Source organism: Bombus vancouverensis, chromosome 13, assembly GCF_051014615.1.
Source record: "Bombus vancouverensis nearcticus chromosome 13, iyBomVanc1_principal, whole genome shotgun sequence".
Lineage (NCBI taxonomy): Eukaryota > Metazoa > Arthropoda > Insecta > Hymenoptera > Apidae > Bombus > Bombus vancouverensis.
This window is the reverse complement of record NC_134923.1, coordinates 3,741,695-3,757,110: the sequence shown is the minus strand read 5'-3', so window position 1 is coordinate 3,757,110 and position 15,416 is coordinate 3,741,695. Positions and strand designations below refer to the sequence as shown.

Here is a 15,416-nt window from a genome sequence, read left to right as displayed (position 1 = left end):
AAAACGCGAATGAAACGTAAGAATAAATTTCATGTGACACTCTTATCATTTTCGCGTCACATGCAACGTTATCGATACAGTATAAGATAAAATTACGACATTAGCGATTAGAATTAAAATTAAATCAATGATTAATAATTAAATAATTAATTAATTAAGAAACAGGATAGACGTGACCGTCGGTGGTTACATCGATCATCATTGACTAACGTCGAATCAAAAGATTTCTACTATATCATAATACGAAAATGAAGAAACTATCCTCCTGCGGATTCCTTTTCTTATCTTACTTGCAAATAAGATGACAAACAGTCATCAAACTTAGAAACTAAAAGTTTACAGTATAAAATGTCATATGTAAGCACTGAACCAAAACCGAATATCAAAATTTGTATAAATAACATTTGAGTATAAGAAAGAAAATACTTTTATAATCGATACGACTATATGAAGAAAAGAATTATATTCTGCGCAAAACCATCTGTCTTCTTACAAGTTAAATTGCAAATGTTGCACATCTTCGGAAAGATTTCCTGTACGCATGTTATAAATCTTGCGGACTAGTACAGTCCTTATTCTTCACAATTATCTTTACGCTATCTTTCATTGTTTTTAATTGAGTTGTCTTTACTTTTTACTTGATTGATTCATTCAAATATGATAAATGCACTTTAGGAAAAACTCGATGAATGACTGACGTCATCTTCAAGATGTCCTACTTTTACATGGTTTTTTGTGATATCAACTTCGTATAATTTGTATTCTCAAACGGTATTTAATATTTCTATAAAGAAACGCTCGTTATGAAACTAAATCTGAATATTCCAATGAAATATGTTTCTTCATAAATATCAAGCCTATTAATAAATTAGCGACGACAGGTGCGGCGTTTCTCGTAACGAATCGTTCCTTTAATTTGGATGATCGATCTCTTTGGAGGAGCTTCCGTTCGGTAGGTGGGCGTTTGATATTCATCTCGTACTCTTACTCGCGTCATTATACCTTGACTATACAAACGCTATCAAGAATTCCAGGTGTCTCTCGTGCCAGACGTCGATCGTGTCGAGCAAATTCGTTTCGAGGTAACGAGGCACAAAGATCGCGCGAGTCGATGACGATGGGAAGCTACGAGGTGTTCCCTCACAATTTTGCTATATTTATATTAGAAGCACACGAGTTTTTAAGTCGCGATTAAAGTTTCAGTTCGCGCGTTTCAAATTTTCTGCGACAAGTGTCAAAGTGATATAAGTGATTGTTTCTACAAATTTTGTATTTTCTCAACCATACGCGCACCGGGTACACAAAGAAGTCGGTTTCGTCATCGCTCGAATTCACTAAATCCCTGATAAACGATGTTAAGGTTGTTGACATCTGTTTTGTTCCTGTCCTTCGTGCAATGTATTCTTCCTCCCGCCATACTAGAGACTGTATACCAATTTTTCACCGAAATCCCAACCGTGGACAATGACTTTGTCACCGATGAAATATCTATGTCCAAGGAATACGATTTCATCGTAATTGGAGCTGGTTCTGCCGGATCAGTAGTGACAAATCGTCTGACAGAAAATTCTAATTGGAATGTACTGTTGCTAGAGGAGGGCAAGGACGAAATCTTTGTTACAGATATACCATTGCTGGCTTCAGTTTTGCATATCACGGACTATGTCCGATTGCATAAAAGCGAGCCAAGACCCCGAAACGCCGATGGATCTGGCGGTTACTGTTTATCGATGAACGAGGGTCGTTGCAATTTGCCAGGAGGAAGAGCTGTTGGTGGTAGCTCGGTGGTGAATTTTATGATATATTCGAGAGGATCGCCCGCGGATTATGACGCTTGGGCTGCACAAGGTAATCCAGGATGGAGTTATCAGGATGTGCTACCGTATTTTATCAAATCGGAGAACTGCAAGCTTCTGGATCAAGATATTAGGTACCGTATCAAGTTTACCCTTTGACCGTATAATAAAATGAAAGAACGAAGAATTCATAATGAACGATTTGCAAAATAATTACGTCCCTGGCCCCAAGATTTCTTATAAATTTCTTGCAAATTCTTTCATTTTCCATGAAGCTTAAGCTAAATAAATTTGTTGACAGATCGTAGAAAAATATGATTGGCTCGAAAATGATTCAGAAAACATATTAGAGTTAAAATGTGAAATTTATAGCTTATTATATTTGACTTCGAATCTCTCGTGCTACGCTGTGAATAGGAAAACATAAAAAGAGTCTTCGCGAACTGTCTTGAAAATCTTTCATCTACATTTTCGTACTAATAACGCAACAGTCGAATCTACGAATAAAACGACAGCAATATATTAGTTAACACTTTACCGACCGATAGCCTATTAATCGGCTTTTTGTCGCCGACAATCTTTCTCATTATTTGAGCAGTAATTCGTTACTAAGTACTAAGGTATCAGTTGCGTCAGTTGCGTTACTTTGTAAGCTCCCACAGTTTTATACCAATTTGAAAAACTTACCGTTCGCGATGAACGAAGAGAATGCTATTGGAGAGTCTAAACCGAAACAGAGCCAGCGCCAGGGAGAATCTGCGCCTGAGATGCCGGTCGGACGTGCGTATGTTGTTGAATTGCTAGCGGTCGGTAAAGTGTTAATAATAAATATATCCACGGTAAAATGTACTAATTGAAGATACATGCAAATGAACTCGCGAATACTAGAAAGTGACTATGGAATATATGCTAGTTCAATGTTTGCTTAACAAACGTTTTAAGAGAACTTGAGAAACAGCGTGATAATGTTACTTAAATTAAATTCCTTGTTTACCGATTAAATTCTTCTGACACGGTTTATCTCGTCAGATACCATGGCCGCGGAGGATATCTTGACGTGACGTCTCCGTCGTACGTGTCTCCTCTAAGAGAATGTTTTCTCCAAGCTGGCAAAGAACTAGGATATGATGTAATTGATTACAACAGCGACAGCCTTATTGGCTTCTCTACGGTTCAGGTTCATCTACGAAACGGACACAGGGTCAGTGCTAACAAAGCGTTCTTAAGACCTATTCGATTCAGAAAGAATTTGCATCTCTCCAAATTATCAAAAGTAACAAAGATCATCGTCGATCCAAAGACGAAAACAGCCATGGGTGTAGAATTCGTTAAGAATGGCAAAGCACTGTTTGTCTCTGCCAAGAAGGAAATAATACTTTCAGCAGGTACCTTGGAAGAGCTGCTAATATTTCTTAATATTCCTTATGGTTGCCAAACTGTTGCGAAAACTCTTCGTTAACGTCTCTTACTCGTGTATCTATTATTTAGGTACCCTGAACTCGCCACAGTTGTTGATGCTCTCGGGAATAGGGCCGAAAAGTCATCTCGAGTCTTTAGGTATCCATGTAATCGAGGATCTACCGGTTGGATATAATCTTCAAGATCACGTCAGCATGTCGGCACTGACTTTTCTCGTAAACGAGAGCGTGACTATAGTCGAACCTCGGCTAGCTTCGAATCTAGCCAACACCGTTGACTATTTCGTTAAAGGGACCGGGCCATTGACGTTGCCCGGAGGAGCTGAGTGTCTCGCCTTTATCGATACGAAACAGGATTATCCAAAGAATCTAGTCAAGAAGTTGCAAATTAATACTAGCAATTTTCACAGTAAAACGCGCTCGAAGAGATACAACGACAAGAGAGGTAACGGTAAAGAAATTCCTCGAGCTATACACGTTAAATGGCGATTAACAATTTAAACGATATCGCACAACGTTAACGTTACTACTTTCGTTTTTCAGTCTCTTTACCTCCGAATATAACTTCCATCAATGTAAATTCGGATTACTTGAAAGATTATCCACGCCCGACTTCGCGGGAAAACAAAGGGACAGATGTTCCCGACATTGAACTGGTTTTAGGTATAAGCGCTCTAACCGGTGATATATCGGGCAGTTACAGGGGACTTCTCGGTTTAACGGACGAATTTTATAAAGAAGTGTTCGCCGGTTACGAAGGTTTTGACGCCTTCTCCATTGTCCCGGTACTCTTACAGCCAAAAAGTAGGGGAAGAATTACCTTGAAATCGTGTGATCCACATGACCGACCTATTTTCGACATAAATTACTACGATCACGAAGATGATCTCAGAACTATGGTTCGAGGCATTAAAAAGGTTGTTACTTTCAATGTAATATTTATCTTGATATCGCCACGGTTATTTATCTTGCGTTTCACAATCACCGCTTTTTCAACGCATCCACCGTAGAGTTTCCTTGCAGCTATTCATTTTTATTGTACATCTCCGTCGCGGTTGCTCCTACTGTTTCTTCCCATCTTCCTTCTTTTTCTGCTATCGCTACCGCTACTAATATGGTAATAGGATCTAAAGTTAACTTTTCATTGCTGTTTCAGGCTATAAATGTTGCATCGACTGAAGCCTTCAAACGTTTCAACGCGACGCTATTACCAGTCGCGTTCCCAGGATGCAAACACGTCTCGTTTGGTTCTGATCTGTACTGGGCTTGCGTCTCGAGGCACGTGAGTACGACCCTAGGTCATTTCGTAGGAACGTGCAAGATGGGCCCAAGGAGGAACTCGGGTGTGGTGGATCATAGGTTACGAGTGCACGGGATCAATGGTCTCAGAGTTGTGGATGCCAGTGTGATACCTACTATAATAGCAGGTCATACGAATGCGCCTGCTTATATGATCGCTGAAAAGGCTGCGGATATGATAAAAGAAGACTGGGAAATGTCGAATTCCGCACGCAGAATGTCGTTTAATTAAATATTGGAAAATGTAGGGAACAAATTAGAAGCTAAAGATCGTACATCAACGCATGTGTTTTCGTATAAATTTGCTTTCGTTGCTATTCGTCCGAGTATAGTGCTGCTACAGAAGCAACTGCCTGATCTTTGCGCGATTATTTGTGTTAACCCTTGGACGACGAAGTTGGCTTAATTCGGAATTTACGTATTGTTATTCTATCAAACTACGTATATGAACGAATTCATTTTTTAAGTAACTTTAGTCGTCACATAGATGGTTTATCGCCATAAAATAAAATATTCGACGCTCGATAGAATGATACAGCTTCCGCTGGACGAGTGTCAATACACGTCGAACAGCGATTAACCAACTGTGATATAAATAAATACGAACCGGTTGGAGAAAATGGATTTGTCTTTGGTAGCGATATGTTCATCTCTATCTACACAAATGCAGCGTATTTACAATGAAAGAAAACATTTGAATAAATATAGTTGTACAATAATAACGTCATTATAACTCGATAAAACTGCGAAAGACTATGATATCTTTTCAATCGTTGCTATAAGTGACTGTGTCGCTCTTATTCACAAAGTCAATGAAAAACTCGCAAAAAATACAAAATTTAGAACTAGAGGAAGTTGTTGCCAAGACTCTGTAATTGTCGCAGCGCCTGAAAACGAATGAAATGCATTTGTTGTGCGATCCAAAACGAAAAATGAAAATCTTCGTTTCACAAATTGCAATGAAGAACGAGAGAACTGTTACCATTGTCGCTATATCGGATGCAATCGTGCAGTTCCTCTGCCATAATGTAATCCTTGGCGCATTTGCAAAAGCCTGGAAAATAGATGGGTACTCTGAGAAGCGGTATACCTACGAACTTTTGCTTCGTTGACGAACGTTAAAATGAATTCTTACCATCTATACAATCAACGTTCATCACCTCGGTGGAGTTGGAGTCCCTGTACGTTTCGGTAATACACTCTCTATGACTTTGGCATCTGTTATTCAACACTAAAATGACGATTCATCGGTCGAATTAGTTTTGATTCGCCGTGAAGCGACGCTAACGGTACTCACACGTATCTTCGAGACAAATAGAACCGCGTTGATGGAAGTACTCGATACACCTGCATCTGCCATTAGGTCCGCACTCGGACTCCCTCTGAAATAACTGGCATTGAGAATTCTCTTGACACGGTTCTCCGATGGATTCGCTAACTTTCAAACACCGTTTGCCGTCGCTCGATAGCACATGATCCACTTTACACGTACAGAAGTCGAGGCACCTCGAGTTCTCCGCGATGCAATCGTAATCTTTGGAGCATTTGCCACCTAATTCTGTCAAGCCACGCACGGATCACTTTGATTTTCTTCTCCGTTCAAGCACAATTATTACGTAAATACATGCATACAATGTAACAAGTGGCACGCTTACCAATATTTGGAATGCAAACGTCGTTGCGTGGATTCGCATGGTAGTTCAAGGTACACGCACAGAATCCTGTCACGCAGAAACTGTCTTTGATGTAGCAATTCCGATGCGATTGACAAGGAAGTCCTAATCCTGAACAAGAATCGGTGTCGATCAGCATTTCTATACTACAGCTTTGAATTTTTTCAAAGACATTAAAGCATCTTTACGAGGAGGAGAAATATCGCTGGTATTGAGGGAATCTTTAACAGTCTAAGAATCTGATAAACAAAGTAGATATAACCGGCGTTCTTCTTCCGAGACAACGAAAGGGAAGAAGAAAATTATGTCCACGAATTTAATTTGGTAATAATAATTTAATGTAACAGTAATTTGATAATACAAAATTCGTATGATTTAGTAGTGCTTTCGTACGATTGATCAAAAAGCTAATACTACTAAAACGAAGTGTGAAGCCCGATGAAAAAAAGAGGCTTCATTGAAAAACAGTGGCATACGCCGATATAATTTGTAGCCAGTGTAAATTACGTCGCAGAAATATTTTAATTAACCTTCGAATCGAGCGTGCGAAGGTGAAAAAATAATTATAGCACCTGCTTATGGATAATGATAGAGGAAGCTGAAGCGTTTCGCAGGAAGTGGAGTACACTCACCTACAGACTTGTAACACCTTCCTTCCACGTAGTGAGAACCGTCGGAGCACTGGCAGATCCTTTGTCGGCACTCCGAGTAAGGGGCGAAGGTCACTTGACATTGAATGTCCACTTCACAGGGGTCCCCGATAGCATTCGCCTCTGTGAACAAATTCTCCTCGAATCAATTTCGACGTTGATGGATTCCGTGATTTCGTTAGAAGCTATCCTTCGCGTGGGAAGTCGAGGAAAATATAGCTCAGTTTTGTCGGACCGACGAGCACGATGAACGACACGCTCTAGAAGACGATGAGACCGTGAGAACGGAACGGCTTAGAATACGAGCGAAGAAAGATGTCCGTGGAATCACGTTTTCCGGGGTCGGCGACACCGATTCCGACTTAGCGACGAGGACGATGATTAATCAGAATTTTTATCCAGGTTGATCGGTTCCTGTTGTTCGTTCCAAAAAAAAATATTTAACTATCTGTGCTCGACTCGATTAGTTGAGGTTATTTTTATCCGATTTGATCGATGATTAGGCAATTAATTAAAAAATTTCAAAGACATGGAGAAACACGTTACATAATGTTAGAAGTGAAAGAGCGCAATGAATTCTAATTATGTAATAAAATTAACGTTATAGATATTGATATTATTTTCGTCGTATCAATTTTCGTGACTTCTGTTTTCCAACAAGTATTTTTACGTTTTTATAAGTCGTTCTATACATCGCTTTAATATGGAGAATTTCCTTTTTCATATGTAAATTGAATATCTCGACTTTTAGAATTTAGTAAGATATGTTTTATTATAACGTAATGAGAAATACTTGAAAAGTATACCTTTGAGACATTCCAGGTGCGTGCGATTTTTATAGGCGATAAAACCGTCTTTGCACAGACAGGCTTCCTGGTTCCAACAATAAGCATTCTTCATACAGTCTTCGTCGTATCGACACTTTGCCAACGTCTCTGAAAAATTCATATGAGCGTTACACGTCCTCCTTCAAACAGCCAAATTTAATCTCTAATTTTCAACATTTTCACATTCATAATTGTCGCGTATAACGCACTTTCGTTTCATACACCTCGTTCAGCTTACACGGGCCAATTTTCTAGCTGTTCGTAAGGATTGTTCGAATTTCTGACGAAATAAGGGTCAGGGGTCGAGCGCAAAGGGACTAGAATCGCATATACATACGGGGAGGTGGTGTTCGGTCGCTGCATCGCGGCAGTTGTTGGTTGACGTAAGAAATGGTTGCACAGACGGTGACAGGCACGAGGACGAGGAGCCTCGAGATCCCGACCACCGTCCCGATCGGTGTCATTCTCGTACCACCGTTGGAACGTCTTCCTCTCGGCGTCGTTTCATCAGCCCAAACTGAATGATCGTCATTCCCGATGGTCCCGCGAAGGATCTCCCGTTTCTTCCTCGGACTCGTTCTAGCCAGCCCGCTAGGCTCGTCTCTTCACGGTCTTCTGTGTGCGTTCTCACCGTATTCGCGTTACGCAACTCAGCCACGAAGCTCCGCTCTATTTTGCTTCACGTTAAATTCGATGACGGCATCGCTTCAGTTGTATATACTTGTTCATCGACTCGTTTCGTGTACCGTGATTATCGCCAAACCCGGACTAATCGAGGACGATCGTTCTTCGCGGTGTATTTGTCGACCGTGGCGATCTTCTGGGCAGTCAAAGTTTTCGAACAGCGTCCAATAATGTTATTTCGTTTAATTTAATTTACGAGCGTTGTTCGATCTTTTTTTAATTACCGGTAACCATCATGACTGAAGATAATTTAAATTTACGATTTTATTATTCACACCGGATACCAATTGCTATTAATAAGAATCGAAGATGGTTGAAATTGATTCCACGATGGTTAACGGTAACCAAATTCGTTTAAACTAAGATATATATTCTTATACCATAACTTTTTTTAACCGGAGTTACAACAGTTATGGTCCCTGTTTTCAGATATGAATTTAGAGGGATTCACATTTGGTATTTGATGACCTCTTCTCTAGACTGTTTCGGAAAGGCGATTAACTCAAGTTGGTAAATCGATACGCGGCATGGATTTGATTCGCGAAAACGATTTGTTGCCATTGTTACAGGAAGCAAGCGAGGCGCGTTTTACCGATCGCGAGTGAAATTAGGTTAAACGCGGTCGGTTGGTATCGATCATACTTTAAACTCGATTAATCGATCGTAACGAGTTAACAAGACGTTAAGTTTGTTTTCAATTCGGCCGCCGATGACCGCGCGTCGCGTCGCATCGGTGCACTCGTCCACGGTCGCTGGACAATCGATCTAATCCGAGAGGCTCTCTCTCCATTATACGGTATTTCGCCGTAACCACGTAACAGGTTGCACTATGCCAACGATGATAAGTATGCGTTAAATCGATGATTCAACTGCGAAAGTATGTGATCACGGTTAACTTTAGACAATGTTTGCGCAACAGCGCGGAAATAAGAATATTATAAAGATCGTACATCTATCGTTCTCTTTAGTTCGATAATGTTGAACCGTTATCAGAAATTTTTGCTGATTCTCTTTTACAATCTGAACACGCGATGCTGAACCTGTGGCGAATATTTCGTAGTAACTACCGCGAAGTCTTTTATTCGCTTTCGACTAGAAGGTTGCCGATCGATGGTCGAGTTTAACGTGCTCCGCTTCCATAGTTTCGGCCTATTACACAACGATAGTCGTACGTTTAAACACAGAAGCCACTATTAGGTATATCGAGCCTCGTTCCTTTCATCGTTGTCACGTAGCATTCGTGCAATGATTCTCAGAAACTTTATTCGATTCTTACGGTAATGATTTACCAGAACCTGACGATTGAGTCATTGCGCAACTTGTATGTGCATTAGTAGATTTGTTCGCTACTATTTTTATCGGTAGTGCGTCAGTATCAGACCTGTAGCTGTATTTAATAGTTGTAAATATAACTTCCGATTACTTTGTATTAGAAGATAACATAGAATAATAATTCGAGCTTAAACGTTGATATTATAGGCAGATATATGAAATGAGATTTCTATCGTAATATAGCAAAACCAGTCACGATACATTAGTCATCCCTATATAGAAATAGCTGAGTATCGCGTGGAGACGGATTTGAGATTTTGTCATACGTTTTGGAGGGTTAAATACTGCCATTGTTCCCAGGTCACGTGTGACTTCGTAATAGGGTTTCACGCAATAGCAAGCTTTGTTTAAGTCGTACGCTGCAGTCCAGCTCAAAGAACAGTGCGTTATACCGAAATATCAGACGACAGGAGGGAACGACCTCCCTTGTTCTTTAATTATGTGCGGTTCCAAGCCGACATTCGCCTAACTGTGAGAACCAGCAGCGTAGATCCGGCCTCTTCGTGTTTCCCCACGAAACCGAAGAAAGGATCACTCGGTCATGAAGGAACGAAACCACGCGAGACTTTCCTTATAAATTCACTCGCCCCAAGATCTCGAGATCTTATCGCTAAAGAAACCTCGTCGAGACCGTACACTAGTGGATTTTTCTTTCGGCTTTCGTTACATTCGACGAGTTCATTAGCTGCGATACAGCGCGCTTTAAAGAACTCATCGACGCCAATTTAATTCGATTAAAATTCAAGATACGTAGAATCGAATTATAGCTGAAAACTGTAGTGACATAAATCGACATACAATATTTCAAATGTTCGTTTTACTTCGGTTTGAAACGTACGCGTTAGTGGGGTAGATAAACAGTATATCGCACTCTTTTCTTTTTTTCCTTTCTTTTTATACTTTATATGCGATAACCGTCACTTGCAAATTTAACTCGAATTCAAATTCAAGCTTGTATTTAAATTCAAATTCAAATTAAAGGTTCCCTTTCAAATTGCCATGCGCGGTGTACAAAATTTTTATGAAAAACTTGAGATTCTTGGGAACAGCGTAGAAATTAAGGACACGTGTCGGAAACGCGAATCGGTCACATATTTTACGCATAAAATAATAGAATTTAAAGAATACGTATCACGACTTTGAACGATGCAACGAAGCACACTCACGTCTGAGGAGTAGATGTTCATGCTGTCCGTGCGCGGCGACGACTGCACTCGGTACGACGAAACAGAGGCCGATCGACAGCGCAAGACCTCCCATTGTGAGACGATTTACCAAGCCCGCCATCTTCCTCGTTCAGCACGAGCTCGCCGCTTTTTCGCACGTTCCTCTTCCTTTTCTTTTCGTTCGTTTCCAATCTGCAGTCACGAAGCTCGCAAAGACGATTCTCCCGATATCGTTCTTTCTCCCAGTCTAACAAAGATCGCTCTTAAATTCCGATTGGCTTTATCTAATCTGTGCGCGCTGATAAGTTTGTGGTAAATGCAACGAACGAAAAGGAATCATTCGTCTGTTTAATCGTGCATCGCCATTGAAATCGCAACACGATGTGTTACATCAAGCGCGTGTCATCAGAAATTTTATGATCAAATAGGTGAGGAATGAAAACGCCGATCCACGTGATCGTCATCGATATTTCAAATACGTAGTTGATACAAACGATGGCGCGATTCAACCGCCGTTATCTTTGGGAATATATTAGATAAGCGAAATGTCGAAATTCATATTTGTAATAGTAATTGGGGCATCAAGAAGGTGTACTAGCTTAAGAATACACAATTCTTCATTGTGAAGGTTATCGGGATGTGAACGTTACTGAGATGATGTAATGAAAGATACAAATACAAGATACAAGATACAAGATAGAAGATTCTTTATAGATGTATATAAATTAAAAAGGGTGTATAACAACTTGAACAAAATAATATCTTATTCTGAGTATAACGATATCGAAAACGATAGATATGAAATTAGTGGGAAACTTATCGACGTCTACTTACATATTCACTTAGATGTAAAAAAAATTATGTGTTGTTTCCTTAGAAAGACTAAAATAGCTAAAAGACTGAGACTAAAAAGGAGGAACAACTTTTGGAAAAACTCATAAGGAGTTCTTAAAACGTTCGTTCATTCTAATTTAGATAAAATTAAGAGCTTAATTAATCACTTATAAATCTATAAATACTGTAAGGCTGTTATAAAAAGAGTAAAACACTACTATGCCCCTGGTTTATAATTGTTTCGGGATTGCAAAGGTGAACGATTGACGTCCAAACAAGTCATAATATGCTTCATGTCGCATGATCGAATATCAGTTTCTCATAAATATTGCCATAATCGCCGAGGTAAAATTTGAACGAAACAAGATGTTGGGTTAGACGATTATTTAATTTCCACTTGTTGGCAAACGTATCCACTTCTTTGGTATTGAAATGACCTATAAGGTAGACGAGGCTACGAAAACGAGTCGCAGTAGCGCGCTTTGAGTGCGTTAATTGCATGCATGCCGCAGGAAGTCTTTAAACGGCTCGGTGCACCCAGCCTATTCTCTCGATGCACTCGACGCGTAACTCTGTGCAGTCGCGGAGACATCCAATGCCACGCTGTGTTCTGCTACCTTTTTCTCACTTTCCGTGCTGAATTTCGCGTCGTGTTTCAGCTGTGTCATCGAGAAGCCTGCATACCAAAACTGCTCCCGTGTACGTCGTTACTTGATGAACATGTACATTTCCTGGCAACGATTTCTAGATCGCTCGAAAATGTTTAGTCGAGTATGAAGGAGATGAAACAAATAATTGTCACGAGGAAAATGGGTAGAACAGGTAGAAGATGCGAGCCTAGAAAATAGTTGTAATAAAAATAAAGATTAGTAACAAATGAAGCGTACACGAGAAAACATGACAAGAGCACTTTTGTCGATTTCTCGAATTTTATGCTATTTGCTTTTATGTTATATATCGAATTAAACGAACGCGATCTATGTAAAGGTCTGTTTCATCTTCTCTTTTTTCTTACCTTTGCTCACACATCTATCGTCTTTTCTCTCGTAATTCTCCGCACACACGCACACGTTCTTCTCACATATCACTGCCTTTTCCATCACACTTCCATTTTCCTCCTGGTAACAATCGTACGTATTTCCACAAGGCTCGTCAAGTTCTGTAAAACGTCGCAATTGCTCTATTAGTACAAGGAAAGGAAGACTTTAAGAAACGTAACCATACTCTTGAGAAAAACCTACTCTTGTTATTGTAACATTGCTTCTCTGTGTGTTCGAAGTGATATCCGCTTTGACACTGACACTTTTGATTAACGCATAACATATTTGGGAAGCTTTTAGTGCACTGTACGTCTTCCTCGCATTCTTCCAAGATGTCTTCCGCGACTCGCAAACATTTTTTTCGATCCATGTTGATCATAGTCGCTTCTGCACAATCGCAAACATTTCTATCCGTACATATAGCACCGCTCACGTGAGCGCATTCCTCCGATCTTTTACATGATTTTCCCACATCTGTGAATATTAAGCGATTGTAGGTACATCTTGCGCGATTATTTTTGCAGCGACGCTTCCTTGAATTATCAGAAGAAGGAAGGAAATTTTTGTCTTACCGATCGTTTTGTAACAAGTGTTTGTCACAAAATGATATCCGGGGATGCAGGCACATTGGTTATTTTGGCACGTCGTATTCGGTAAGTATGCCAGGCATTGTATGTTGTCCGTGCACGGAAAATCCAATGCATCAGCTTCTAAATTATTGAAACAAAAACGAATTAATCGCTGAATTGATGTCTAACGAGTTTAACTCGCATGCCAGTATACGAATCGTTCTTACTTTTAAGGCATTCTCTTTTGCTGCTTGATAAAACGTAGCCCTTCCGACATTCGCATTGACTCTTCGTTGTGTTGCAAATAGTGTTATTAACCCCACAATTCTGATCGATCTTGCAAGTCTGGAATATTGTGAATCCTAAAGAGAACGCAATGCCTTTCATTTACTGATCAAATTATTACACAGAAGAAGGAGAAACAACAAAAAATATTACTCTACCTGCAGTTTTGTTATGCTGTATATTACTACTGGAACAGTTCTTCATTTGCCCATCGTTCTCGCATACGCAATATCCATCTGTACACGTTACGCCTTTCGTCACGTTCAAATCGTCGACGCAAGTTTGAACACTTACACAAGGAATGGGCGGATCTGTAAAAAGTCAGTTCTGCATTTTTGACAACTTTTGTAATCCGCTGGAAAAAATGTTTCACCTATGTTTCTTATATCGATTAGATGAGCAAGATTGAGGCATTCGTTTTAAAATACGTTGTATGTGTATGTAAGAGGTAGGACAACCAGATTAGAGAATTATAGATGTTTGTAGGAATTCAAATGATATTTTATTTGAACAACGTTTAATTATCTTTCCTCTTGTCCTCCTTAATTTTCTATTCTCGAAGAATGAATCAAAAATACTCTTCTTGACGAATTAAATGTCAAAGAACTGAAATCATCGATGGTGAAGTGTTATTCACTTGTACAACTTCTCAGTACCATGAAGAGGTCGTTTTTATTTTGAAACAGAACCTGCCAATGTTTGTATACAAGTAACGAGAACGGAGATAATACACGTATTTGTTCTGAACCAATAGCATTATGTCGACACGTCGGTTGCTCTAAACGAACCAACGTTAAATCAGTTGCTGAACATTACCAAGCTTTTATTTTCCCGAAAAGTATTATATCGATCGAAATAAAATTCTTTCAAAGGACAAAAATCTAAATAAAACGCAAATATGAGTCATGTTGAAATATCATGGTACGAATCGCGTTTAACAGCTTTCATCCAGTTGAATCTTGTTTAATTACTTCTCAAGAGCATCGCGTTTCGAGTATACATCCCGTGATTAACTTAAGACTAAAACCAGCGGAGTGATTAGAATGATGCAATTCGTAATTTTTCATAGAAATATTATAGATTAACCACAGTATGTTTTTAGAAATTTTAATGATTTTTATCAAATATATGAATGAAGACTCGATTCCTCGTTCGTAATATTTTTTCATAAATCATTCACTTTAATTTCTTTGACACAAGTTTATATCGTACTCGCCGGAGATTCTAAGGTCTAATTATGGTAAAAGGGAGCATTATGACATGCATAAGATATACGTGATTAGAAACGTATATAACGCGCTCTAATTGCAATGAACAGTGCTAATAATACCATTATTGCAGCGAATTAATTTCAAATTAACTACGAGGGTTGCTATCAATAGCAATTTGTCGAAATAATTATTCGATCGATGCAATATGTAAATTATAAACTAGATTGAGATATGAATTAACATACGCTTATCAATTTCATGCAAATTAACTTACTTAACTTATTAATTTAATTTAACTGAAACTCGACATCGGTTAATCTAAGGAAATTTCAAAGCTTACCAATATTCTCGGTAATTGCACTGTGTATCATAACAGCGATCAGCAGGGTGAACAAATATTTCTTGCATGCGGAAGCAAGCATTCTTGACGTTCGAATCTTAGTATGAAATGGTACAGGCTTAGCTGCAAACTGACAAGTATCGGTTCGCGATCGAGCGAGCATCGATAGCACACGACTGACGAACGCGAGGCCGTGTACAACTACAATTAACCATATTCTCCCACCATCCTGATTGTCTTCTCAGCTACCGGCTCGGACACCGTTTTGTGTTCGTGTGTATTCTCTAGTTTT

At 39.4% G+C, this 15,416-nt stretch overlaps 3 protein-coding genes across 4 annotated transcripts; 1 reads left to right on the top strand and 2 right to left on the bottom strand.

Moving 5' to 3' along the window:
- Window positions 1–943: 943 nt before the first annotated feature.
- Window positions 944–5,351, top strand: LOC117161876 (glucose dehydrogenase [FAD, quinone]). The gene is made up of 5 exons (XM_076623700.1): window positions 944–1,930; window positions 2,826–3,185; window positions 3,289–3,659; window positions 3,758–4,131; window positions 4,371–5,351. Exons 1-5 carry the CDS (start codon window positions 1,353–1,355, stop codon window positions 4,743–4,745), a joined length of 2,058 nt encoding a protein of 685 aa, XP_076479815.1. The 5' UTR covers window positions 944–1,352; the 3' UTR covers window positions 4,746–5,351.
- LOC117161880 (uncharacterized protein DDB_G0272420) lies at window positions 4,713–11,217 on the bottom strand. Of its 2 annotated transcripts, none has more exons than XM_033343640.2 (8): window positions 10,846–11,217; window positions 7,643–7,771; window positions 6,819–6,959; window positions 6,169–6,297; window positions 5,811–6,071; window positions 5,649–5,744; window positions 5,496–5,567; window positions 4,713–5,400 (listed from the first exon to the last, which is right to left on the bottom strand). In XM_033343640.2, exons 1-8 carry the CDS (start codon window positions 10,964–10,966, stop codon window positions 5,315–5,317), a joined length of 1,035 nt encoding a protein of 344 aa, XP_033199531.1. In that variant the 5' UTR covers window positions 10,967–11,217; the 3' UTR covers window positions 4,713–5,314. The 2 variants fall into 2 exon arrangements, with proteins under 2 accessions (XP_033199531.1, XP_076479818.1); XM_076623703.1 differs by lacking the exon at window positions 10,846–11,217 and adding an exon at window positions 8,001–10,839.
- A 311-nt stretch (window positions 11,218–11,528) lies between these two features.
- On the bottom strand, window positions 11,529–15,327 carry LOC117161879 (uncharacterized). The gene is made up of 7 exons (XM_033343637.2): window positions 15,125–15,327; window positions 13,732–13,884; window positions 13,516–13,650; window positions 13,292–13,429; window positions 12,921–13,193; window positions 12,695–12,838; window positions 11,529–12,516 (listed from the first exon to the last, which is right to left on the bottom strand). Exons 1-7 carry the CDS (start codon window positions 15,285–15,287, stop codon window positions 12,443–12,445), a joined length of 1,080 nt encoding a protein of 359 aa, XP_033199528.2. The 5' UTR covers window positions 15,288–15,327; the 3' UTR covers window positions 11,529–12,442.
- Between the last annotated feature and the right edge of the window lie 89 nt (window positions 15,328–15,416).